This window comes from Trifolium pratense, linkage group LG2 (genome assembly GCF_020283565.1).
Source record: "Trifolium pratense cultivar HEN17-A07 linkage group LG2, ARS_RC_1.1, whole genome shotgun sequence".
Lineage (NCBI taxonomy): Eukaryota > Viridiplantae > Streptophyta > Magnoliopsida > Fabales > Fabaceae > Trifolium > Trifolium pratense.
This window is the reverse complement of record NC_060060.1, coordinates 51,540,685-51,565,513: the sequence shown is the minus strand read 5'-3', so window position 1 is coordinate 51,565,513 and position 24,829 is coordinate 51,540,685. Positions and strand designations below refer to the sequence as shown.

Below are 24,829 nucleotides of genomic sequence, written 5' to 3'. Positions count from 1 at the left end.
CAGTTCCTTCTCCAGACGCAGCACACTATCAAGAAAACGTTTCTCTTCCTTGGTCAACCTCCAGCAATAATCATTAAGTTCCTTGACAAACTCCGAGAATTCACCAAAATCGTCCATTAAGTCCTCCGTACTCAGGTTCAGCATACGGCGGAGTCGTTTAATGACGGGGGAAGCAGGAGACTGACCACATTCAAAGGGAAGGCTTTTAGGAGACATGCTGCAGAAGGAAAACTTTCAAAAGAGCAGGTGAGAATGTGATGAGTTGATTCTATCAAATGCTCCATTTTATAGAGAAAATATCCCATCGTGGTATCAGTGAATGGAGAAGCGGTTGATAGATATGGTCCAGGAGTACAAGAACGTGCGCCAGAAAGTGGGGAGGAACGTGATGAAATTCTTCCCGCGCTACAGGTTTTAGAGGGAAAATTCGAATCCTACTCAAGCACTTCATTCCTCTGGACCTCGTGCTTGGGGGGCTGTGGACTGGGCAATGGGCTTAAGAAAATATCCAGTAAGCCCAATTAGAGTAAAAAGGATGATAAGCCCAAATCAAGTAAACCCTAAAATACCCAATAGGCGATTAGAAGCTAGGGCGTGACCTGCAACTCTAAGGCAACGCCAAAAAAGGTGGATTCTGTGTTACTGTAAATATCTTCCCCTTCCTTGTATCAACCGCTGACTTAAGAAGGAAGAAATAAACTTCTCGCAACTGCCATAGCTTGGAGACCAAGGTTCTCATCCCTATTTTCACGCTATACCACCGAAGAAGATGCTAAGGACCGGATTTTTAGGAACCCTTGCTTGGAGAAGAAGACTAGAAGCTCTATAAATAGCTCCATACTCTCATTTGTAAAAGGATCGAATTCTGACTTATAAAACTCCCAGGGTTGTTGGGATTGAACTGAGTGTAATCACACCATTTGATCAATAATACAAACCCCCTCGTTTTTTACCAGAACAGGTACTATCATTAAAAAATTATAAATGAGTGATGTGTACATGTGAGACTCACTTAGGTATTCAAAATTGAGTTTCTCCATTATGGATGCTCTTATAGCTGGTAGTGTCCTTCTTTCAACTGACAAATACTAATTTTGTTAAATTGAACATCTATATTCGAGTTCAAACTTAGAGTTTCACAAAAATGTGAATTTTTATGGTGATTGTCACTTCTTTTACGGGTTGTTGGGCTTTTGGGCCTGTCTAGTTTTTTTAATTTTTATTTTACTTTAGTGTTCAAATTCAACATTATAAAGAACTAAAGAACGGTTACATTGTGTTGTGCATATCAAAATTGGATATTCAAATTAATATAAATCATAGCAGAGCATATGAGAAATCATTAAACAACCTTTTTTTTTATCACAAAGGAGTACAAGTTCATTGAACTTCTATACTTATTACGAGTTTTTTTAATTTAGAACTTTAATAATGTTACATACTTACTCATATTTATTTTTATTATAATTTATTCGGGCTTGCAGGCTTCCTGTGGTCCATTCGGGCTAGCCCGTATTTTAAACGGGTTTTATTGGGCCAGGCTAACAAGTCAGGGAAAAATTCGAGCTAGAATTTTAAGGCCCAAGCCCGAAAAAAATTCGGCTCATTCGGGCTGACCCATTTTGACAGCTCTAATCTGAATGGTGAAAAGGTAGTCATTGGAGTTATGAACTTGCCCTCCAAATTTGAGCGAAATCCAACAGTTAACAAATTAGGAATATACGTTTTACTACATCTGGTTTATAGAAAGCTAGAGTTGCTTTCTCTCTTCTTTTCTCTATTTGTAGGTTGTTCTTTCTATCAAAATTTACTCCCATAATAACCCTAGTATGACCACTATCCATTTATATAAGTGAGATATAATAAATTAACAAACTTGAACATTTCTCCATAAAAAGCGAGCCCAAATCCAACAAAGTCAATATCGGAAGGTGATTTATAAAAGAAAAAAAAAGTAAAAATACTATAGGAAAATCAAAATACTATAGTTTTGGCCGGTGGTAGACTTATAGATTTTGGGTTTGGTAATACTCTATTCAGTCATAAATATAATATTTTAATTCAATGACAATAAAATGTATTTGACCTATATTATAAGTTAGAGACATTAAATTATCAACAAATCTAAAAAGTAAATTGTCTCTTATATTTAGGACCGGAGTGAATAAGTAATAATACTTTCGTCCCTAATTATAAGACTCCGTTCGACAAAAATATACATTTATTTACCTTGTTTGACCGTAAATTTATTAAAACAAATTTAACAAATCTTATATGCTAATATTAACTAATAACGCTAAAATAAACATCGCGGAAGGTGCAGGTTCCGTTCCGTCGCGAGACCACAAATTTACTCCCATCGCAGAACCCATCGGCGGCCTTTCTTCGATCCTCTCGTTTTGCCAAAACTACCGTTGCAGGCGAGGTCCTTCCTTTCTCTCCATCTTTTTCTATTTCCTTCAAATCATAATGAAGAAATAAAACCCTCCCTGTAAGTAAGTAAGTAAGTAAGTAAGTAAGACATGTTCTTAAGTACCAAATGCCTTTATTGCTTGCAGTGCTTTTAATCAATGTTTAGTTAAATTAGCATTCTGTATTCTATGAAACTTGATTGGATTCAGTTATTTTCTTCGGAGGATATTTGATTTGTAGAAGAACAGAAAACCTACTTGTTATTTATGGTTTCAATTTCAATCCTCAAATTTCGTAGAATCTTCTACACAATAGAACCTACAACAAGCTGCAAAACATATGGTGCCTTCAGACACTGTCATTCTGGCTCTAGGGGTAGTAGCCGGAATTTTGATAATAACCCGAACTTGTCACCAAATGAGATGCTATGTAGAGTGGGGATTTTCTGGGATTTGGATAACAAGCCACCCAATTCAATTCCACCTTATCAAGTTGCTAATAAGCTGAGACTAGCTGCAGCTTCGTTCGGTGTTGTTCGGTATATGGTTGCTTATGCGAATAGCCACACGTTTAACTATGTCCCTCATGTTGTTCGGGAGATGAGGAAAGAGCGGAAAATGTTGTTTGGTTTGGAGGATAAGGGTGTTATCAAGCGTAATGAGCCTCATGTTTGTTGTGTTTGTGGGAGAAAATTTTATACTAATGAAAAGCTTGTTAATCATTTCAAGCAACTGCATCAGCGTGAGAATGCAAAAAGAGTGAATCAGATAGAGTCGGCTAGAGGGAGTAGGAAGGTGAAATTGGTGGGTAAGTATTCTATGAAAATGGAAAAGTATAAAAAGGCTGCGAGTGCTGTTTTGACTCCCAAAGTTGGGTATGGTTTGGCAGATGAGCTGAAACGGGCAGGGTTTTGGGTTCAAACTGTGTTGGATAAGCCACAAGCTGCAGATATTGCGTTGCAAAAGCATATGGTGGATATGATGGATCATAGGCGGGTTGAGTGTGTGGTTCTTGTTTCCGATGATTCTGATTTTGTTGATGTAATAAAGGAGGCAAAACTACGGTGTCTCAAGACTGTTGTTATTGGGGATATTAGTAGTGACGGGGTCTTGAAAAGGACTGCTGATACTGCCTTTTCTTGGGAGGAAATTTTGACGGGGGAGGATAAGAAGGAGGATGTATCCGTTGTGGAAAATTGGAAAGATCGTGATATATTGAAAAGGTTGGAGTGGACATACAATCATGACGTGGATAAAAAGAAACTCAACCTGGATGATGCAGTTGGTGAAACATCTGGAGATGATGATATTGAAGATATCTTCGATGATGTTGATGATGACTACAAGGATGACAAAGGTGCTTGGTGGGAATTAGACGGATGATAATGATGTTGGAACTGTATAATCGCAGAAAACAATCCATGTTATTTGTGAAGCTCACTCGACCTTCTACTTCACACAAATTTGTGTGTGCAAAAATGGCATGTCTGGTCCTCAAATTTTTTAGGTAACATTGTTACTTAAAGAATGGCCGTCGTAACTTTGATAATGAAATTAATAACTGATCGGTTCTCTGTTTTGCTTCGTATTGTATTGTTTTGATTAGTCACGTGCTGTGACATTCCAGCCAACAATATCTATTTTTACTCTTTCAAAATCAGTAACCAGAACTTATAGGTAGTAGTGAGATATTGTGTCATGGTGCTCCTATTTGTTTATACATTGTCATGTAATAGAACCAGACATCCTCATTTTTAAAATGTCGGTTTTGGAGTATATTGTTTTCACCGGTGTGTCTTTACTAATCTTCAGTTAAGTTGGAAATGATTTCTGTTAAGGTGATTAATTTTGTTCCTCTATTTTTGTTGTGTCGGGCATATCCTGAACGTGTTTGAGTGGGAACACAGGGGAAAGAAAGAGAGGTGGAGCAGGAGGGAAATGTCTAAATTTTTATATGATCAACTAACATTACCACAGTTTCTAGCAATTTTGCAGATTCAAGCACCTATACAGTGAGAAGGTTACAAATGCAAACCTTGTATGAATTGAAAACCACGAGATGCAGCAAGAAAGCTATTCATGGGGGGGACTAAGTATATCACAGTAACTTGTATACCACACCGGTGGGTAGAGAACGTGGAAAATGATGCGGAACAACCAAGCATATTGTCACAATACAATACAGAATCAATGCCAACCTGCTGCAGGTCTTGATAGTTCTGTAGTATGTTTGGTGTGCTGTGTTCCATTTCAGTCATTTGACAATGATTTACAATTTAACTTGTTTGTATAAACACTGGTTTCAATTCAAACGAAAACATTGTGTTCATAGGTGATTTTGTTAGAAGCAATTCTATATTGTTTCTGTGTTCAAGTAGTTGAAATGCAAATATAAAAATAACTTAAAATCTTGTATTCAATCTTCAACATACATACATCCATTTTTCATAACTAGAAACTTACCAAGGTTTCACTGTTGTCTTTAACAGGCTAGATATTTATTAGCAAAGCTGAATCCATCAGCTACATATAATAATGCGCACGAGATGGCTGCTGGTTCAGATGTAATCTTTACCGATGATGTTAGTCTTCAAGTTTTCTTTGAGCATCTGCAAAGGCTGGCTGTCCAATCTTGAGGGCAGATGATAGGAGAGATTGACAGTTTATGGATTATATAGACTTTGGTTTGGGGAATTCACCAATGATGTGTGTGTCCTGCATTATGCTGTTGCATTCAGTTATTTTTCCTTTCTTTCCTTTGTTCTTAACAAAGAGAAGATCAGAGCCTGCATGAATTGAAGAATAAGGGAAGCAAGACCCTGAAACACGATTCTTTAGGGTTCTGGTCAAATTTTATTTAATGGAGAAAATAAATTATTCGAAAGTACGTTGAATTTTGGTATCACGGAAAGAAAGGATAGGAAATTAAAGTTAAGAGCTGCCTGATCTGCGACAGCAGCATAGCAAACGAGGGAGATATTTTTGTTTCATATTTTTCCTATTTGTTTTGGCCCAGATACTTATTTTTTGGGTTCCTCATCTGGATTAATTCACATAGTGGTTTTACTTTTACATGCTCCCTAGATTTGCTAAGTCATTTTATCATGTCATTGGAGTTTGATATCAGTCATTCTCTCTTTACACTGTCTTGTACTGTATATTGTGAAGTAAGCTTACAGGACTCGTCATCATGGTGAAATGAACACTGTTTTGTCGTCGCTGTTTTCGTTCTTTACTTCCAAAGTCTGCATAATCTTTGAAAGGTTTAAATTGCAGTTTTGCTTTACGCAGTTTTAAAGATGCATGATTTTTAGCCTGTGGAAGTTATCAAATTTTCCACCATATGGAGAAGTTTACTTTTAACCATTATAGTAATCAATGGTTGAGATTAAAGATTGGATACATGTTTTTGACTTTTAACCATGGAGAAGATTGGATGCATTGTGCTCTAGCCTATATCCTCCCATGGAGCCATTCCTCAATTATCCTCATTCACTCTTTCTTTTTTATTTGCCAATAATTTGTTGTTGAGGAAATGCATTTTGATCAAACCGCAAATGCATTTGAATTTAAAAGGGCGGTCATATCCATTGAACTGTTTTGGAATGTACTTGAAAACTAATTTCATCGGTAAATATGGCATTATATCACTACTAGAGATCTATTAAGTTTGTCTGGATTTTTCTGCGAAAAATAATTTAGGGATACTTGACTTTCGATCCCCACTTCAATTTAAAGTCAATTTTGATGATGTGACAAATGACATGTAGATTAATCGAAGTACACATGTCATTATTATTTAATTTTTTAAAAACATGTTACAAAATATTTCTGTTCATTAAAATGTTATTTACCTCAATCAACCTATTATATAATACATTAAATTTTTGTACTATATTCATTATTGAAATTTAATTAAGTAAGAATAACATGTGTAATTGTTTAATCAATATGTTATTTGCCCACATCATAATTGACTTGCCCGCATCATAATTTACATTACTAGTTTTTTTTATTCAAAATTGAAAATTTTTCTTTATGATAAGTAAATTTTTGTTAGACAAGTAACTTATCATTATTTGTTTTATAAACGCAGTAATTTTTTTTTAATTACCTTCAATTTGGTATAGTTTGTTGTTTTTTTAACCGGATCAAGTTTAAGCTTTTACAAGAGGCTTACAAAAAGCATAAGGCAAACAAACAAAAACAAGAGAGACACATCAAGACAACGCCTAGACATAACAATAACTACACTAAAACGGCACAAATATACGAAAAGCTAAAATATGAAATTCAATAATAAGGATTTTACAATCAAATCAAACCAAAATTGTGTTAATCCCACTTAACCAGGCAGCAACATAAGTCCCTAGCAACTAGCAAGGCATAGTTTCAGCGTTAATCCCACAAGAACGATAAGTGTCCAAGTAGGAGATAATGCGGGGGTTGGATCCACAATTGTGTTGGCATATTTCTTCAATCATCATAAATCTTTTGTCATCCAAACCACAGCTATAAACCCTTTCATTTGTAGCAAACACTAAAAGAATACCGTTCACAATTGTAAACGATGTAACATCAAGATCTTTCTCCTTCAATCCCATTGCCTTCACCCTCATTTTAAAAACCTTTTCCCAAGAACATGACTCATAATCTCCTAAAAACCAAACGGTAAAAGTAGACTTACTTAATTTCACCAAACATAGTGATCCATTCGAGTTAGAAGCTTTTCCCCAATTGAATATGCCCATCTTACATGTGATATGATGACAACCTCTTATGGCTTCTCTTGGTAACCTAAGCATAGTTGAAGTTCCATTCTCTAAATTATAAGACATGATATATGGCTTATAAAAAGGACTAGGTTTCATAAAGTATTGACCACTATCCGAGATAAAATGAAGTGACCCATTGAAAAATACAGGAATGTCAAATTCCATGTTCCTTCCACCAGGTAAAAACCCATGTTCCATTGTTTTCCACACACCTTCCTTGCCATGATAAACATTGCATCTATAACAAGTTGGCGCCCATTCCATTGTGTTTTCAAAAATAAACACTTTGTAGTCGTCTAAAGAGCAATGTAACATGAATTTTGCATTAGCAAAATTATTTTGTGTTTGAAGTGACTCTGGGATTGGAATAGAGGACCAAGATTTTGTTATTGGGTTGCATATGAAAACTTTAACCGGATCATCAATGTTGTGACAAAGAACTAGACCATTACTTGAAGCTATGACACTAGTTGTATTTTTTGATAGGAAACTCAAAACATTGTTAGGGGCACCAGAAGACAGTTGGTGCTTAGGTAAAGAATGCAACTCTACCCTTTCTGTGACGTATCTTTGACTTATTTCATTGGGTTGAATGAATAAGCATGTGTCATCCTTCCCGAATAAATTTTGAGTCTGCTTTATTCTAAAAAGTGTTTCTTCCGAAAATTTGGAAATTGGGTTGCAAGTTGATTTGAACTTGCAAATGCTTTTTGCGGGTAGCCAAGAAAATATCTCAAAAGCAATGTCTTGAGGTACTTCCATGTTTTTGAGAAGGAAGAAAATAAAAGGAGGGATAGATCGAAAGAGAAGAAGAACAAGAAGTGAAAGACGGTGATGGAGTAATGTTAGCTAGTTTTGAGATGCATGTTACACAAAGGCTGCATACGTATATATATTTGAAATTTGAACCCTAGGCTTATCTCAAGTGCAAATCTTCTCACATAATATTTCCTATAAAAGATAGAATAAATCTCAAATAATATCTTTGAATATCTTTTTTAAATTGGAAAAATCTCGTTTAACAAATTTCCTTTTTTTTTTTTAGTCGCACCGTTTCATTATTTGACCAAAATTTCCCTAAAAATATTTAATTGATGACAAGAACCACTTATATCAAGACAAGCGATGTACATACATGATTTTTTTTTTGTGAATAATCTACATGCATGATTTACCACAGTAATTAAAAAGAGTTTATATTTACCCAAACCACACACCATATCTTGGGGACAAAGATATGAAATAGGGTGGGATACGCGCCTTGGGGAATAAGATGTGACCGGTGCAAACTTGGAAAGCAAACAAGTAAAAATAAAATAACTAATCACATTTAATTCACTCAATTCCCTAACAAACTGTGATAATTAACACTTGACTTTTTGTTTTTTTGAAACTAAACATGAGAAGATTTAGATAGAAATTAAACTATAAATTTACTGTATCAATTTCAAACTAAAAAAAAATTAATTAAAAAAAAAGTTATGATTTGTTGACACTAAATGTTAAATTAAAGTTTGATTAACCGTCTATTTTATTTAATCAAATTGAAGACTCGTAATTAATCCATGATACTCATTCTCTTATGATTATGTAACATCACAACTTTAATTAATAGAAGTAAGGAAAATGCTAAACAGTGCCCCCGGGGCACTAGTTAAGGATGCAAAAATAGTAATTTGGCATTGGAATTTGTGCAGTCAACTTCTCGAAAGTTTAAAAAGTGTTATTTTCTTTTCAAAACTTTCTAATTTTGATTTCCTTAACCAGTGCCCCGGGGGCACCGGTTAGCATGACCCTAGAAGTAATATTGGTTAGAAATGTGAGTTGGGATTAATGAGTCGTTCAAAAACTAACGGAAATAACTAATGTGATTAACAGTAGTTAACGGGCCAAAACTAACTTTTTTAAAAAAAATAATTGTGAAACCTAAAATATCTTTAAGGGATAAGTCACGAAGAAATTATGATGTAAAACACAAGTATATGTCTAAGTGTCAAGTGGAGGGGAGAGCAGTACTTATACTTAAATTGCACGTGATAGCACTATAAGGGTACATATCTACATTCTCCATTCATTTTCACTCTAAGCAGAATTTTAACACTCTCCTACGCCTCTCTTTCTCCACTCATGTCGGTGGCAGAACCAAAAAATAAATTTTGGGGGTCGTAAAAAAATTATGATATATAAATTAATAAAATTATATTTCATACAAAAAATTAACTAATAAAAAACACAAATTTAACCATAAAAAAATTAAATTGCATACTATAAATAATATTCTACGTGTACTAAGTAACTTAAAACTAGAGCTGTCAAATAGGTCGGCCTGGTCTGACCCGGCCCGGGGGGGCCCGAACATTTAAAGGGCATGGCCTGGCCCGACCCGTTAACATTATGGTCCGGCCCGTTATGTCCGGCCCGATAAACAAAAGCCTACATGGCTCGATAGGCCGGCCCATTAATTTTATTTTATTTTTTAGCATTTTTTTTTTTTGACAAAAGCAGATTTTTTAAAAAAAAATGTATGAATGACCTTTAAATAAGCTTACAATAGAAAAATAAATTTAAAAAAGATAAAAACTAATTTATTTTAAATTTAAAAGATAATTATCCTACTAATAACAAATTTAAGGGGTCAAAATATCTTTTTTTTGTTTCTTCTTAAAAAAAAATATCTTTTTGTTTCAAAATCAAAATTTCAGTTTGTTTTTTTTTAACATTTTTTTTTAAATTCTTTAAGGGGCCGGCCCAAAAGTTCGTGGGCCGGCCCATGAAAAGCCTGGTCCGATATGGCATGACCCAATAAGGCCCGACCCGCTATTTATGAAGCCCGACCCGTGAAAATATATAGGCCTAATGGGCCGGCCCGGTAGCCCGACCCATTTTGACAGCCCTACTTAAAACTATCAATAATTTACTTTTAACTAATACTTGAACAAAATTAATCATAAAAAAATTATATATTTTATCACGCAGTGTTGGAGTTAGACAGAGTTAGACAAAATTAGAAAAAAAGAGTATGCACATACAGCGTAATATGCATTAGGCAATCACTCACCCAATTAAAATCAATTATTTTGCCATGTCTTATTTTAATAGATTAATCGTTCAACTCATCTTTCCCAATCACACTCGTCAATCTTAATATCCAAGAAACCATAAACTACCGTGAACCCTAACCCATAACCCAAAAATCATCTTCTCTCCAAGAACCTTAATCCAATAACCCACGAATTTAACCGTCAGTAGTCGTACTCGTTTGTTGTCGTGCTTTCACAACTCAAACTGCCGTCATTAAGGTATGCTTACAATTGAATTTGCAAAATTGATTTAATTTAGAAGACAAAGTTGTTTTTGGGTGTTGGTAATCACCTGTTATTTTTTCAACTGTAGTGGTGTGTTTACAATTGTGATTTTTAGTGGAAGATATTAAATTTGTGATTTTCAATTGCATTTATTTTTAGTTCATTGTTCTATATCTACTCTGATTTTCAATTGTTATAGAAGCTTATTCCACTTCTTACATCAAAGTAGTATGCAGAACACTTAAAGTCACTCATTAAAAATTTGACTTATTTTTAGTTCATCAGTTCATTCTTTCTTAGGTGTAGTTTTGTTGCCTAAATTTGAATTGTGATGCAGAACACTCAAAAAGTGACTCATTAACCAACCATTTTGCTTAAATTTATGATGGGAGTGACCGAGATCCATATTAATAATTATAACAAGTTATATATCTTATCTATCCAACTATGGATTTTAGCGGTGAAGAACTTATGGATGTTAGTACTATCAGTTGTCACTATCTTATTTAGCCATTTGGTATAGTGAAGATGAATTTTCTAGAATTTCGAGTTTTTTAGTGTGTGAAGGGTCTTGTTCTGTTAATTGGTTTAGTGTGTGCAGTTTTCTAGAGTTCTCAGGTTTTGTTTTGGGTTGTGGCTTCAGTGCGTAGTCTATGTCCCTTAGTGTCTTGTGGCGGGTCTATTATTGAAAAATTGATGTATTTGCTTACTTATCTTTATGTACCTGTGCAGAGAAATCTGCGATTTCCTGATTGTCACTAATAAGACTACCATAGCTTGTTAAAAATATGCAAATATCCTAATATCATGGTATGAATCTCAATCTGCCATATACATGTTTTGCCATCAATATTTGAGAAGTAGTTCACTTCATCTTTTGTTTTCTTATTCATGAGAGAATTCGAGTTGATGAGGAGTAACTTGAAACAAGAGGTTTGACTCGCCTAGTTGTCTCACATCCTATGTTTTAATTTGAATGCAGCCAACTACAATAAAATTATGCTTCCTTTTGCAGGTTGTTATCTTTGAGAAAAGAAGAGAAATAGGAAGAGAGAAGGGCTACAGAGAAAATCAAACAAAAGTTGGATGAACAGAAGGTTTAGACTTCTTCTATTTTCAGACTCCTCTAGAGCCTATAAACATGGAATTCAACTTATACCAATGTCTATTTATTTTTCTGCTGCTGTTAATACAGGCTGAAATCAATGCATTTAAGGAGAAAGTTTCACAAATTGATGTCTTGAAGTAGCAAATTGAATTTCTAATGCAAATGCAAAATGCTACCGAAAACTAGGTAAAATTTCATTCTTGTTCATCACAAGCTTAATCGGAATACTAATTATAATATTGACAGTTGGTCCAAATGTTTTAAGTTCTTATTTATGTTCAGTTATAGAGCACATTTCAATTGTAAAGCATGATTTTGCAAAAGATTTTGTTCAATTTGTTAATCATTTTTGTTTCTATCTAATTTGAGTATACTACATGATGTGAACATAGAGGAAGAGAATAGCGTGCAACTCAGTATCATTTGGAAGTTGCCTTGGTGATTTAGATATTAGAATTGGAGAATAACCCAGGTAAATGCAATACTTTGGTTGTGTTCATCACAAGTACTCTACCAATTATCCAATAATTAAGTGTTGTCTCACATATCTAATATTATTTTTTATAGTTGTGAATTTGTATGTGTGTGGAATAAGGAATACCTTTGTAATGTTATTTTATGCATTTAAATTAGATACAATATCAGATCAAATTATGGAGCAATATTGATTGTTGTTGTGTGCTTGGGTTGGAGATTTTCCATACTAGAGTTGTTGGGTGCATCTGAGGTTAAATATGGCATGTATTGACATCTACATTGGTATATTTTGACATTTGCGTGGTCTTACTTCTCTATGCAAGTTGCAATTTTGAATTGATTAGAGTTGGTTTTGATATTTTTTTTGTTGAGATGATGCAGGATATGTCAAAGACTCATAGTAAAGAATGAAGTTTATTTTGTGAAGGGTTGCCTCATATCCTGGCATGGAGTCTTGGTCTATATGTTTTGTCCATTTAGCTAGTCTTTTATGATTCTAGTCAATATGGAGTCTTCGTTTGTATATGTTTTTGCCACTTAGTCTTCTGTGATTCTAGTGTTAATAGTCCTGTCAATATTAGTGACTGGATTGTGTTGTAACTAGAATAGTTGTGTTGTAACAAATGGATTGTGACTATGTATTTGATTGTGATTAATGAAAATCAAAGGTATTTGTTTTCTAAATTCCAGAGCATGTCAAAAGCAAAAAATAATAATATGAGGACATACTATAGCGCTTTTTGCATGGTTGCTATTAAAAGCTTACCTAAAAGAGGACATATAATAGCGTTTTGGACACGGGCGCTATTAAATATGTATCTATGATAGCGTTTGTATAGCAAAGAGCTATTAAAGCGTCATTTCAAAAGATATCCTGGGCAGTGTTAAACAACATACTATAGCGCTTTTTACTAAAAGCGCTGTTAAAAATACACATTTGATAGCGCTTTAAAAATGCTATTATAGGCACCCAGACTTATAATAGCGGTATCAGTAATAGCGCTTTAAAACGCTATCAAAAGTCAAAACAAGCGCTATTAAAGGGGCTTTTTTGTAGCAGTGGCATTTTTTTTTAATACTAAGGACTCGTTTGACCTAGCTTTTTTTCCTCTTCTTTTTACTTAAAAGTAATAAGTTAGGCCAAACAACAATTTCTAAAAGCTATAGTAAAAAAAGAAAAAACAGTTTCTATACTTTAGAAAAATAATAATATATTATCAAATATATCTTTTAACTCTATTATAATAAAAAACAACTTTTAACTTCTTTTTTTATAAAAAATTAAGATTTACCAAACAATTTTAACTTTAGTTAAAAAGCTATTATTTCTAACTTTATGATTAAAAGAACTTCTATATCTAAAAAAGGTAGGCCAAACAGGCCCTAAAAAAGAAAAAAATCAACACCCTTTTCTTAATGGAAAAATAAAAACAAATTAAAAATAACTACCTTTTCATTCTTTAATGAAAATTTTCTCTTATTATTTTAGAAAGATAACTTATCTACATAGTCCTTAAAAAAAAAAATTATCTACATTCGAGATTTGCCAGTGTAAATATAGCTTTTTTTCCCCCCCGAAAAATAGAGATAAATTTTCTAACAAAGGTATAGGGACAAAGGTATGGAGGTATTTTTTTTAAAGTAAAGATATGTTTTTTTTTTTTTTAATAATAAAGATATGCTATTATGGAATATATGCTTATGTGTGATCAATTACTTAGCTAATTTTTCTTATCATGGATATGCTTCCGTGTCATCTAACTCTAAGTATGCAACAATTTTAAAACTTTTAGGACAAGAGTTTGCAACTCATTTAAGTCTACAAGACTCGAGGAAATAGTCTTTATAGTTACACATAGAGATACCCAGGGGTGCTCAAATCAAACCAATCCGATTATAAATTGCAAACCGATCCAAAAAACCGAAAACCGTAAAAAAAATCGAATAATTTTGGATGTATTTAGATGTCCTTTTGTAAAATACGTTGAATCGAATCAAATAATTTTGAATTGATTTTTTAAAATTGATCCAAACCGAACCAAACTACATACATATATTTTAGTACTTATTTTTCTTTTTATCAATATGATATATTACATCAAAGCTATTATTCATTGGTTTTTATTTTTTTTAATACTTTTTATTAGTTTAATTTAATCTATTTTTTACTATTTCATATGTTTTAAATATAATTGATAATTGTAATTCTAAAATTTATTATAATTTTTATTATACTATACTATGTTACTATATTTTACATCAAATTTATTATTTATTTCGTAAAAGAAATCACACTTTGTATTATAGTGTTTTTATAATATTAATATTTAATAAACAAAATTACAATTTGTAATTTGGTTATCAAAACCGGTCAATTTTTTTTTTTGAATGAAACAAACTTAATGCATTTTATTAATCACCAAAAGTTCAATACATGAAGAAATAATTTCAAATCTATGGAAACTATAGTCCAAGAAATAACCGCCCTAGCTAGCATATGAGCAACCAAATTCACTTGTTTTCTAATAAACTTAACTTCAAAATTTGCACAAGATAACATAACAAGAATAATATCATTAACGATTGAAAGAAACTCTTAGTTGTCTCACCTCTTGGTACGAATTGCCTCAACCAACACTTGAGAGTCACTTTCGAATTGGACTCGTTCGAAATCTCTATACTTAGCTTCAAAAATTGAATTAAACCTCAAATAAAACCGAACTACAAGCAACCCTAAAGATATCCTATTAACGAGAAAAAAAAGTTTATATACTAAGTACCCGTGACATATACAATGCTAAAAAAGATGGAAAAAACTGAATGGTATATATAAAATAAAATAAAATAAATAATCACATTTAAATCCTCAACTCCTTATCAAACTGTTCCATAAAAAAAAAAAAAAAAACTCTCACTGTTATAATTAGGCCTGGCTTGGTAAATAAAAATGCTTGACTAATTTTTTGAAACTAAACATTAGAAGATTTAGGGGATAAAAAATATTTGAACATTTGTCAAAAAGAAAATTTAGTAAAAAACAAAAAACTATTTGACGAATTTTTATAATAAAAGGCGAGACTAATTAATTTTCCTGAACTATAGTCATTTTTTTTTCTTTGCTCACAAGAAAAGGTGATTAATTAACGCTATTCAATAAAAATTCATAAATTGATAATTTTGATGGATCTTAATAATATATCAAATGATTTTTAATTTTTTAAAAAATCTGTATGGATGATCTATATTATATAAACTTTCAATCTAACGGTGAATTTTGTATACTTTGTATTCGTTATAGAATTATTGACAATTTTTTTTAAATGGCGAGTTATTGACAAGTGATGCACCGTGCACCACATGATCAAATATTTCATATTAGAAAAAGCCTTTTTGATACTTTTTAACATATTAATATTCCATTCATATCTTGCAGCATTCATATCTTGCAGCTTTTAAGAATTCTGTTCTCTCATATTAGTTGTGCCCTATTGGAATTCTAAGAAACACTAACAATCGAGTCTCACCCCAAATTGTCATCATCTCACAAGTGCAAATGTGTAACTCAAATCATTCCGGTTGTTGAAGCTATTTCATCTATGTGACATGAATTATTTGAATTTAGAATGTTCATTTCTCATATTAAATATTTGTTATTACTGGTTTTTAATTTTAAGATGAAGTTTGTCAAAGCTAAAAACGAATATGGTTGCTCATAGTCTAACTAAAACGGTATATTCTAAGACCAATCGTTGTATTTTCAAGTCGATTCTTTTTTATATCAAAAGTTATTTATTAATGATATGAGTTGAATTTATTTTTGTTAAATAAAAAACTCAAATCACCACCTTACATCTCGTTGTTTTTATAAAAAAGACTAAATTGTATTTTTGTCCCCCTAATTTTCATAAACTTGCGATTTTGACCCGTAACTAAGGAAATTAGGGAGTGTTTGAAAGTGGTGATCGGGAAAAAAGAAAAAGGAGAGGAACTAAGAAGGAATGCTAACAAATGGTAGAGTTTGGTTAGGGAAGCTTTGAAGGAAGATGGGTCCTCAGATAAAAATCTGAAGACTTTTCTAAGTGATATTGGATGTATTAGTGAAAGTTAGTTATCTTTTATTTCCTAGTTATATTTAGCTAGTGTGATGCTAATTTAAAAGGAAAAAGTTACCCCCTCTCTAATATAATATAGGGTCATGTTAAACATTGTCTTCGGAGCACTCTTTAAGTATTTCATTTAAAGAAATAATTTATCCAAAAAGTGAAACATTTCAATTTTCAATGCGTTGACTTATCACATTTCCATAAAATATATGAACTAGTTGATCACTGCACGTACACCAATGCATAACTTTAATTATGAATATATTTAATTGTCCATTAGTAAAAATTATAGAAATTTGATATTTTGAAAATACGCGTCGAAACAAATCAAACAAGATCTTATATGATAATATTTACATTTATATATTTTTAGAAAAATATGGTCAAAACAAGACATATAAATAATGCATCTAGTCAAATGAAGTCTTATAAAATGGGACGGGAAGATTATTAAGTAACAAACAATGATGACATGGCAGATGAGTCACTTAAGTGACTTGCCATGTTTGCGTTGACCAGATCAAAATTGACCTTTTGCAAAAGCGGATAAACATAAAGGGTCAAAAATGTTATTTTCAAAGTTAGAGGGCCAAAATCGCAAGTTTGCAAAACTTAGGAGGTCAAAAATCCAATTTAGCCTATAAAAAACAGTTAACTTTTTACATTAAATATTCTATGTTAGTAGAAAATGAGTTAAAAAATTACAGGAGGGAATATAAAAGAATGTACATGTAACCTTTTCATTCTCATTTTGAGGGTTTCATCTCGCTCGCTCTTTCCGCACGCACAACTCAAGGTATTTTCAATTCTACTTGATAATTTCTATTGCCTTTGAATTTTGTTATGTGATTCCTGCAAATATTTGAAATTGGGGCTTTTTTGGCTGTTAAAGATTTTGATTGAGAAATTTTATGATGGAATTAAACCCTAGACACTAATTTTGTTCTTTTATATTAATTTTGCATGCCCGCCCTATTGGAATTGGAAGGAACAGTCTCTCCCAATCATCATCTCACAAGTCCAAATGGGTAACTCAATTCACCCCTTTTTTTAATTTTATCAATCTGTTCTATGTATACATATTTTTAAATTCTCTTGATTCTCTTACTTTATTGCCTTCGTTTAAGACTAGGCAACTGAATGTGAAAATAAGTTTGCTTAATATTAATCCACTTGAGTTGATCCAGTGGTGTTGGCTTGGTTCCTTGGGGTATGCTCCTCTCAAGGTTTCATGTTCGATTTCCACTGGTGCCAATTTCGGTGGGCTAGTCTATACAGAGAACAGAAAAAAAAAACCTCACTTTAAATGTGCCTCACAATTGGGCGGTGTGATTGGTCTCTTCGGATTAGTCTGTCTTAGGGCTGGATACCGAGTTAAAAAAAAAGTTTGCCTAATATTCAACTGTTGATATGTGCTTTCTTATTTGATGGAAACAATAAATATATTAATAGATGTTTCTAAGAAGCAAACAGTAGAGTGCACAAAGGAAGAGCCTTCTCTTGTTGGACTCAAACGCAAACTCAAACTAGTCTACCTTATGAGTCGATATGTGGTCCGGGACCGGAACTTGAATAATTGTCGTTTTTATAGTTGTGGCGTACCAAGGCAACTTATGTAATCAAGAAACTAAGGCAAGTATTTCTGTTAACAAATTCATGGAATCTTTAGCAATGCTTTTGATTCACGTTTCACAATTTTGGTTTCATCATGCATATTTAATTCTTGGCTTAAATATGCAAAAGGTCCCTGCACTTACGGGTCATTTGAGTTTTAGTCCCTGCATTTTAAAATCCTTTCATTTTGCCACTGCACTTTCATTTTACTTTAAAAATGGTCCCTGAACCCATTTTTTGTTGAAGTGACACATTTTTTTATGATGTGTCAATTTTATTTACTTTTAAAAAATTACTTATTTAAGGGTATTTTGATCGATTCACTGCAATTCTAAAGTCCAGTCAACAGTGACAGATCATCAAAAATGTGTCATTTCAACAACAAAAAAAAGGTCTGGGGACCATTTTTAAAGTAAAATGAAAGTGCAGTGGCAAAATGAAATGTTTTTAAAATGCAGGGACTAAAACTCAAATGACTCGTAAGTATAGGGACCTTTTGCATATTTAACCCTTAATTCTTTAATATAAATTACTAAACCAGCCGACTGTGGCCGGGAGAGAGGCATTGTTTACTATCCTGGCTAAAATTAACGAGCTGGAGAATCATGTGCATCGATTCATACGGGAACTCGTTCTAGTTCTCTATATGTATCAGTATGTGAGCAAAATTGGTAGAAAAAGATCTCGTGAAAGATCTGTTAGGAACATCGTAAGTTTTTCTAAAAATCTTAACAAAGTTTATGAGGCCTTTAGCAATGCTTTTGATTCAAGTTTCAAAATTTTAGTTTTTTTTTTTTTTTTTGCATATATGAATTCTTTAATATCAATCTTTAAACCCACAGCTCGCACAGAGAGAGGCATTTTTGGCTGCAAAAAGGGAATGATTGGCTAGAATTAGGACATATATGGCGATGTATCGTGGGGGCGCATAAGAAAGCTGAGATCAGGGACGAGGATGAGGACTTCTGAGACAAGACAACAATGCTTTGTGTCTAGATTACAGTTTGTTTGTGTAAATCCAGTTGGCTCTCATTGGTGGTTATGTTATGTGGTGTCTTGACTTAGTTGATTCATTGCTAGTAGACATTTTTGTTGCTGTTATGGGAGGGTTTGGTTTCGGCTACTTTTGCTTCAGATTTGATTAAACCTACGGTACGTGGTTGGATGTTTCTGAATTTTGTGTTAATGTCTTTTTTTCTTTTTATTAAAGAGAGCTATGTCACTTCTTTAATTTCCTCTGTAGTTTGTTACAAGTGTGTTTGATTATGAGAAGCAATTGAAAATTGAGAAAAATGTGAGTGTGAAAAGAGTATATTGAATATATTGTTTGGTTTTTATAAGGACAGAAATATCCTTATGATAAATATTGATATACACCTTATAATTGTCTAACGTGCAATGTAACATAAGGTTTTATAATAGTAAAATGTGAGTGTGAAAAGAGTATATTGAATAAACACCTTATAATTGTCTAACGTGCAATGTGACATAAGGTTTTATAATAGTAAAATTATTGTTTCTTTGTAGTGACTCTGGGATTGAAATAAAAGACCAAGATTTTGTTGTTGCATTTGATAGGAAAAGTTTATGCTATAACACTAACTGAATTTGATTGGAATAACAGTAACTACTTGAAGCTAAAACATTACTCCTACCTGAGATGACATTAATGAAAATTTACCAAAAATTATTTAATTAATAACAATAACTACATCCCAAATCTCAAGACAAGCGATCTTCAAACTTGGAGACAAAGATATACTATGCAGTTATGCTATACGATTTTTGGGGAGAAGGAGAAAGGTGTGAACGGTAACAAACTTGGAGACAAAGATATATGCAGTTATTATTTTATGATAAGATTTTTCCCTCCGCTCAAACATTTGTCATAGCATTTGATTATTGGTTACAAGATAATTAAGCAACAGAGCCATGGTCATGAAATTAATAAGTTCTGTTAATAGGCCAAGAAAACTTGATAATAACACACTACTGATGAAAATAAAAGACACTAATAGGAATAGGAAGTAAAGTTAAATAATTAATAACTATTATCAAGATAAATTTCAAAGTAAATTAAGATAATAAATACAATGAACTTATATTATATATAAAAAAAAAGAACAAATAAATCCAAAGATCAAAACTAATTATGCATTGAATTTGTATTAAATGAAATTAGATATTACAACTTCTCAAAAACACTAACAATATTAAACTTGGTTGCGGCACAAATAATACAACTTCTCAAAAACACTAACAATATTATGTCTGCTGACAGTAGAGCTTTTACAGATGCATTCCATGCGGCAGCATAAATCTCTAGCAAGGCATAGTTTTGGCGTTAATCCCACACGAACGATAAGTGTCTAAGTAGGAGATAAAGTGGGGGTTGAATCCACAATTGTGTTGGCATATTTCTTCGATAACCATAAATCTTTTGTCATCCAAACCACAACTATAAACCCTTTCATTTGTAGCAAACACTAAAAGATTACCGTTCACAACCGTAAACGATGTAACATCAAGATCTTTCTCCTTCAACCCCATTGCTCTCACCCTCATTTTAAAAACCTTTTCCCAAGAACATGACTCATAATCTCTTAAATACCAAACTGTAAAAGTAGACTTTCTTATTTTCACCAAACAGATTGATCCATTCGAGTTTGACGCTTTGCCCCAATTGAATATGCCCATATTATTACATGGGCGATGACAATCTCTTATGGCTTCTCTCGGCAACCTAAACATAGTTGAGATTCCATTCTCTAAATTATAAGACATTATATACGGCTTATAAAAAGGACTAGGTCTCTCATAGTATTCACCACTATTCGAGATAAAGTGAAGTGCTCCATTGTAAAATACAGGCATGTCAAATTTCATGTCCCTTCCACCGGGTAGAAAACAACGTTCCATTGTTTTCCAAACACCTTCTTTACCATGATAAACACTGCATGTATAAGTTGGATTCCATTCCATTGTGTTTTCAAAAAGAAAGTACACCTTGTAGTCGTCTAAAGAGCAATGTAACATGAGTTTTGCATTAGCAAAATTATTGTTTATTTGAAGTGACTCTGGGATTGGAATAAAAGACCAAGATTTTGTTATTGGGTTGCATATGAAAACTTTGAGTGGATCATTAATGTTGTGACAAAGAACTAGACCATTACTTGAAGCTATAACACTAGTTGTATTTTTTGATAGGAAACTCAAAACATTGTTAGGAGCACCAGAAGACTCTTGGTGTTTAGGTAAGGAATATAACTCTATCCTTTTTGGGATGTATCTTTGACTAACTTCATCGGATTGAATGAATAAGCACGTGTCATCCCTCCCAAACAAATTTTGAGTCTGCTTTTTTCTAAAAAGAGTTTCTTCCGAAAATTTAGAGAATGTGTTACAAGTTGATTTGAACTTGCAAATGCTCTTTGCTGGTAGCCAAGAAAATATCTCAAAACCAATGTCTTGAGGCACTTCCATATTGTTGAGAAGAATGGAGAAAAGAAAGAAAGAGGTGAAATAGACACAAGAAGTAGAACGACGGAGGAAGATGGAAGAGAGTGATGGACTTAGCTAATTTTTCTTATCAAGATATGGGTTAGAATAGTTTTTAGATGCACATTATACTGAGGCATGCATGTATATATAGTACACATGTGAACTTTGAAAGATATACAACCCTAGATTTATCACTTAATGTTTATCAAGAGCAAATCTTTTCAGATAATATTTCCTTTAAAATAACAGAAAATAAATCTCCGCTAATATCTTTAAAAATATTTTCAAATCGGAAAAATCTCTTTTAACAAAAGATTTTTTTTAGCTTTATCTTTTAACAAGATTTTATTTATTGATAATAAGAGGAAACAAGTTTTTTTTTTTTTTAAAGCAACACCTTTTCATTTATTTTTTTAAGAAAGATAACTTATCTACATACGCGATTTACCAGTGTAAATATAGCTAAAGTTTTTTTTTCGAAAAAATAGAAATAAATTGCTAACAAAGATATAGAGGGGGCTGCTAATTTAGACCCAGTTGGGTCTAAATTAGCAAGGTGCACCTTTTGAGTTGGACAAAAATACCCATTTTTTAATTTTTTGGAAGAATAGAGCAACAGGGGCATTTCTGTAATTTTCTGCAATTTTACACGGGCCCCCCACTTCTTTTCCCCCCCCCCCAGACACGTGGCAGCTTCTCATTTGACAAAAAACGCGCGCGTGCAGAACACGCGCCGACAGGCGCGCGTGGTGGAGAGGAACACGCGGAGAGAGAAAGCCTTTTTAAAAGGCAGGCCACGTGTCACATTTTAATTGGCTGCGTTAATTTTTTTTCATTTTATACTTTAAACTCGATTATTTCATCGTAAATTAATTTTTTATTTTTTAATTTTTATACCAAAATTCATAATTTTTTTTTCTCTACAAATAGAGACTTGGTTTGTTTGATTTGGACACCGAAAAAAAAACGCAATTTTTCACTACTTTAAACTCGATTATTTCGTCGTAAATTAATTTTTTATTTTTTATTTTTTATACCAAAATTCATAATTTTTTTTTCTCTACAAATAGAGACTTGGTTCGTTTGATTTGGACACAGAAAAAAAAACTCAATTTTTCACTACCTTAATCTCATCAAATAACTAATAATCAACTTACTGAAACCATTTTACCAGCAAAATGGTTTCAGTTTACAACTCTCTGAAACCATTCTACCAGATAAATGGTTTCAGAAGCAAACACAATTAATAAATTACTCACTGAAACCATTCTACCAGTAAAATGGTTTCAGAATACAACTATGTGCAACCATTCTACAAGGTAAATGGTTTGAGAAGCAAATAACTAATAATCTACTTACTGAAACCATTCTACCAGCAAAATGGTTTCAGATTACAACTCTCTGAAACCATTGTACCAGATAAATGGTTTCAGAAGCAAACACAATTAATAAATTACTCACTGAAACCATTCTACCAGTAAAATGGTTTCAGAATACAACTATGTGCAACCATTCTACAAGCTAAATGGTTTCAGAAGCAAATAACTAATAATCAACTTACTGAAACCATTCTACCAGCAAAATGGTTTCAGATTACAACTCTCTGAAACCATTGTACCAGATAAATGGTTTCAGAAGCAAACACAATTAATAAATTACTCACTGAAACCATTCTACCAGTAAAATGGTTTCAGAGTACAACTATGTGCAACCATTCTACAAGCTAAATGGTTTCAGAAGCAAATAACTAATAATCAACTTACTGAAACCATTCTACCAGCAAAATGGTTTCAGATTACAACTCTCTGAAACCATTGTACCAGATAAATGGTTTCAGAAGCAAACACAATTAATAAATTACTCACTGAAACCATTCTACCAGTAAAATGGTTTCAGAATACAACTATGTGCAACCATTCTACAAGCTAAATGGTTTCAGAAGCAAATAACTAATAATCAACTTACTGAAACCATTCTACCAGCAAAATGGTTTCAGATTACAACTCTCTGAAACCATTGTACCAGATAAATGGTTTCAGAAGCAAACATTAGTTTTTAATTATCGTTTTATCTCATTTAAGGTAGTGAAAAATTGCGTTTTTTTTTTTCGGTGTCCAAATCGAACGAACCAAATCTCTATTTGTAGAGAAAAAAAAATTATGAATTTTGGTATAAAAAACAAAAAATAAAAAATTAATTTACGACGAAATAATCGAGTTTAAAGTAGTGAAAAATTGCGTTTTTTTTTCGGTGTCCAAATCAAACAAACCAAGTCTCTATTTGTAGAGAAAAAAAAATTATGAATTCTGGTATAAAAATTAAAAAATAAAAAATTAATTTACGACGAAATAATCGAGTTTAAAGCATAAAATGGAAAAAATCACGCAGACCCATTCATATGCTGACACGTGGCTGCCTTTTTCAAAAGTAAAATTTTCTCTCTCCAGCTTATAATCTAGTGTGGCGCAGACAAGATGGTAGGATGATCTGGGCTGTCTGATCAATCAGACAGCCTTAATGAGATCACATCTTGGCTGTCTGATGGAAATCAACGGTCTGTAACCATGGTCCTTCCGTACGCGCGCGACACTGGATCCACGTCTATTAATTTTTAAGAAGGTGGGGGCGCGTGTCATTATTTTTTTTTTTATGTAAAATTACAGAAATGCCCCTGTTGCTCTATTCTTTCAAAAATTAAAAGAATGGGTATTTTGGTCCAACTCAAAAGGTGCACCTTGCTAACTTAGACCTAACTAGGGTCTAAGTTAGAAAACCCCTTTTTTTTTTAAGTAAAGATATGCTATTTTTTTTTTAATAATAAAGATATGCTATTATGGAACCTACAGTATATGCTTATGTGTCATCAATTGTTTAGTACTAGACGTCACACATATAAATTAGAATCAAAATAAATAATTACGTTTAACTCTTCAACTCCTTATCAAAATAAATAAGGTCATGCTAACCGGTGTCTCCAGAGTACTGGTTAAGGAAACCCAAAAACGAAATTTTAAAATTAAAAATAACACTGTTTACATTTTTGAGGCGTTGACTGCACAAACTTCAATATGATATTACTATATTTGGTTCCTTAAACAGTGCCCCGGGGACACTGTTTAGCATTTTCCAATAAATAATTAGGCTTGACTTGGTCATAAAACTAAACATGAGAATACTTAGCTCGATAAAAAATTATTTGACCATTTGTCAACCAAAAAAAAACTCTATCAAAACAATAATAAACACTATTTTGACGAATTTTTATAAAAAAATGCATGACAAATTAATTTCCATGCGGACTATAATCGTTTTTTTTCTTTTCTAACAAGAAAGATAAATATATAAGAGACGTGACTGACGATGAGTAGATACTATAGTTATAATTTTTATACACTCATAACCTTTGTACCCGTTTTAATATTTATGAGTACCTTAGTATTCATGTCGATACCTATTATCCACATTTTTGTTCAAAATAAATCGACCAATCAATTATAAAATATCACATGATTTAATAGAATTAAAAAAATTTCAA

General features: G+C 32.5%; 3 protein-coding genes and 1 long non-coding RNA gene across 9 annotated transcripts; 2 read left to right on the top strand and 2 right to left on the bottom strand.

Annotated features, from left to right (window-relative positions):
• The first annotated feature begins 2,276 nt into the window (after positions 1-2,276).
• Positions 2,277-5,641, top strand: LOC123908087. 5 transcript variants are annotated; one of them, XM_045958598.1, is made up of 3 exons: positions 2,285-3,918; positions 4,407-4,618; positions 4,901-5,641. In XM_045958598.1, the coding sequence occupies exon 1, from the start codon at positions 2,679-2,681 to the stop codon at positions 3,792-3,794; it is 1,116 nt and encodes a 371-aa protein (XP_045814554.1). In that variant the 5' UTR covers positions 2,285-2,678; the 3' UTR covers positions 3,795-3,918; positions 4,407-4,618; positions 4,901-5,641. The 5 variants fall into 5 exon arrangements, with proteins under 5 accessions (XP_045814553.1, XP_045814554.1, XP_045814552.1 ...); XM_045958596.1 differs by having other exon boundaries at positions 4,389-4,618; XM_045958600.1 differs by having other exon boundaries at positions 4,389-4,635.
• Positions 5,642-6,787: 1,146 nt separating this feature from the next.
• On the bottom strand, positions 6,788-7,948 carry LOC123904906 (F-box protein At5g49610-like). Its single transcript, XM_045954511.1, has one exon. The coding sequence runs from the start codon at positions 7,946-7,948 to the stop codon at positions 6,788-6,790; it is 1,161 nt and encodes a 386-aa protein (XP_045810467.1).
• Positions 7,949-16,887: 8,939 nt separating this feature from the next.
• LOC123908413 lies at positions 16,888-18,968 on the top strand. 2 transcript variants are annotated; one of them, XR_006809621.1, is made up of 3 exons: positions 16,888-16,975; positions 17,168-17,207; positions 18,636-18,968. It is a non-coding gene; the product is annotated as an uncharacterized LOC123908413 (long non-coding RNA). The 2 variants fall into 2 exon arrangements; XR_006809622.1 differs by having other exon boundaries at positions 16,890-16,975; positions 17,174-17,207.
• A 1,147-nt stretch (positions 18,969-20,115) lies between these two features.
• On the bottom strand, positions 20,116-21,276 carry LOC123904905 (F-box protein At5g49610-like). Its single transcript, XM_045954510.1, has one exon. It carries the CDS (start codon positions 21,274-21,276, stop codon positions 20,116-20,118), a length of 1,161 nt encoding a protein of 386 aa, XP_045810466.1.
• Positions 21,277-24,829: the final 3,553 nt, after the last annotated feature.

Bases quoted from the DNA above. Each gene is read 5' to 3' on its own strand.
- LOC123904905 (XM_045954510.1), bottom strand. From the start codon at position 21,276: ATGGAAGTGCCTCAAGACATTGGTTTTGAGATATTTTCTTGGCTACCA.
- LOC123908087 (XM_045958597.1), top strand. From the start codon at position 2,679: ATGGTTTCAATTTCAATCCTCAAATTTCGTAGAATCTTCTACACAATA.
- LOC123904906 (XM_045954511.1), bottom strand. From the start codon at position 7,948: ATGGAAGTACCTCAAGACATTGCTTTTGAGATATTTTCTTGGCTACCC.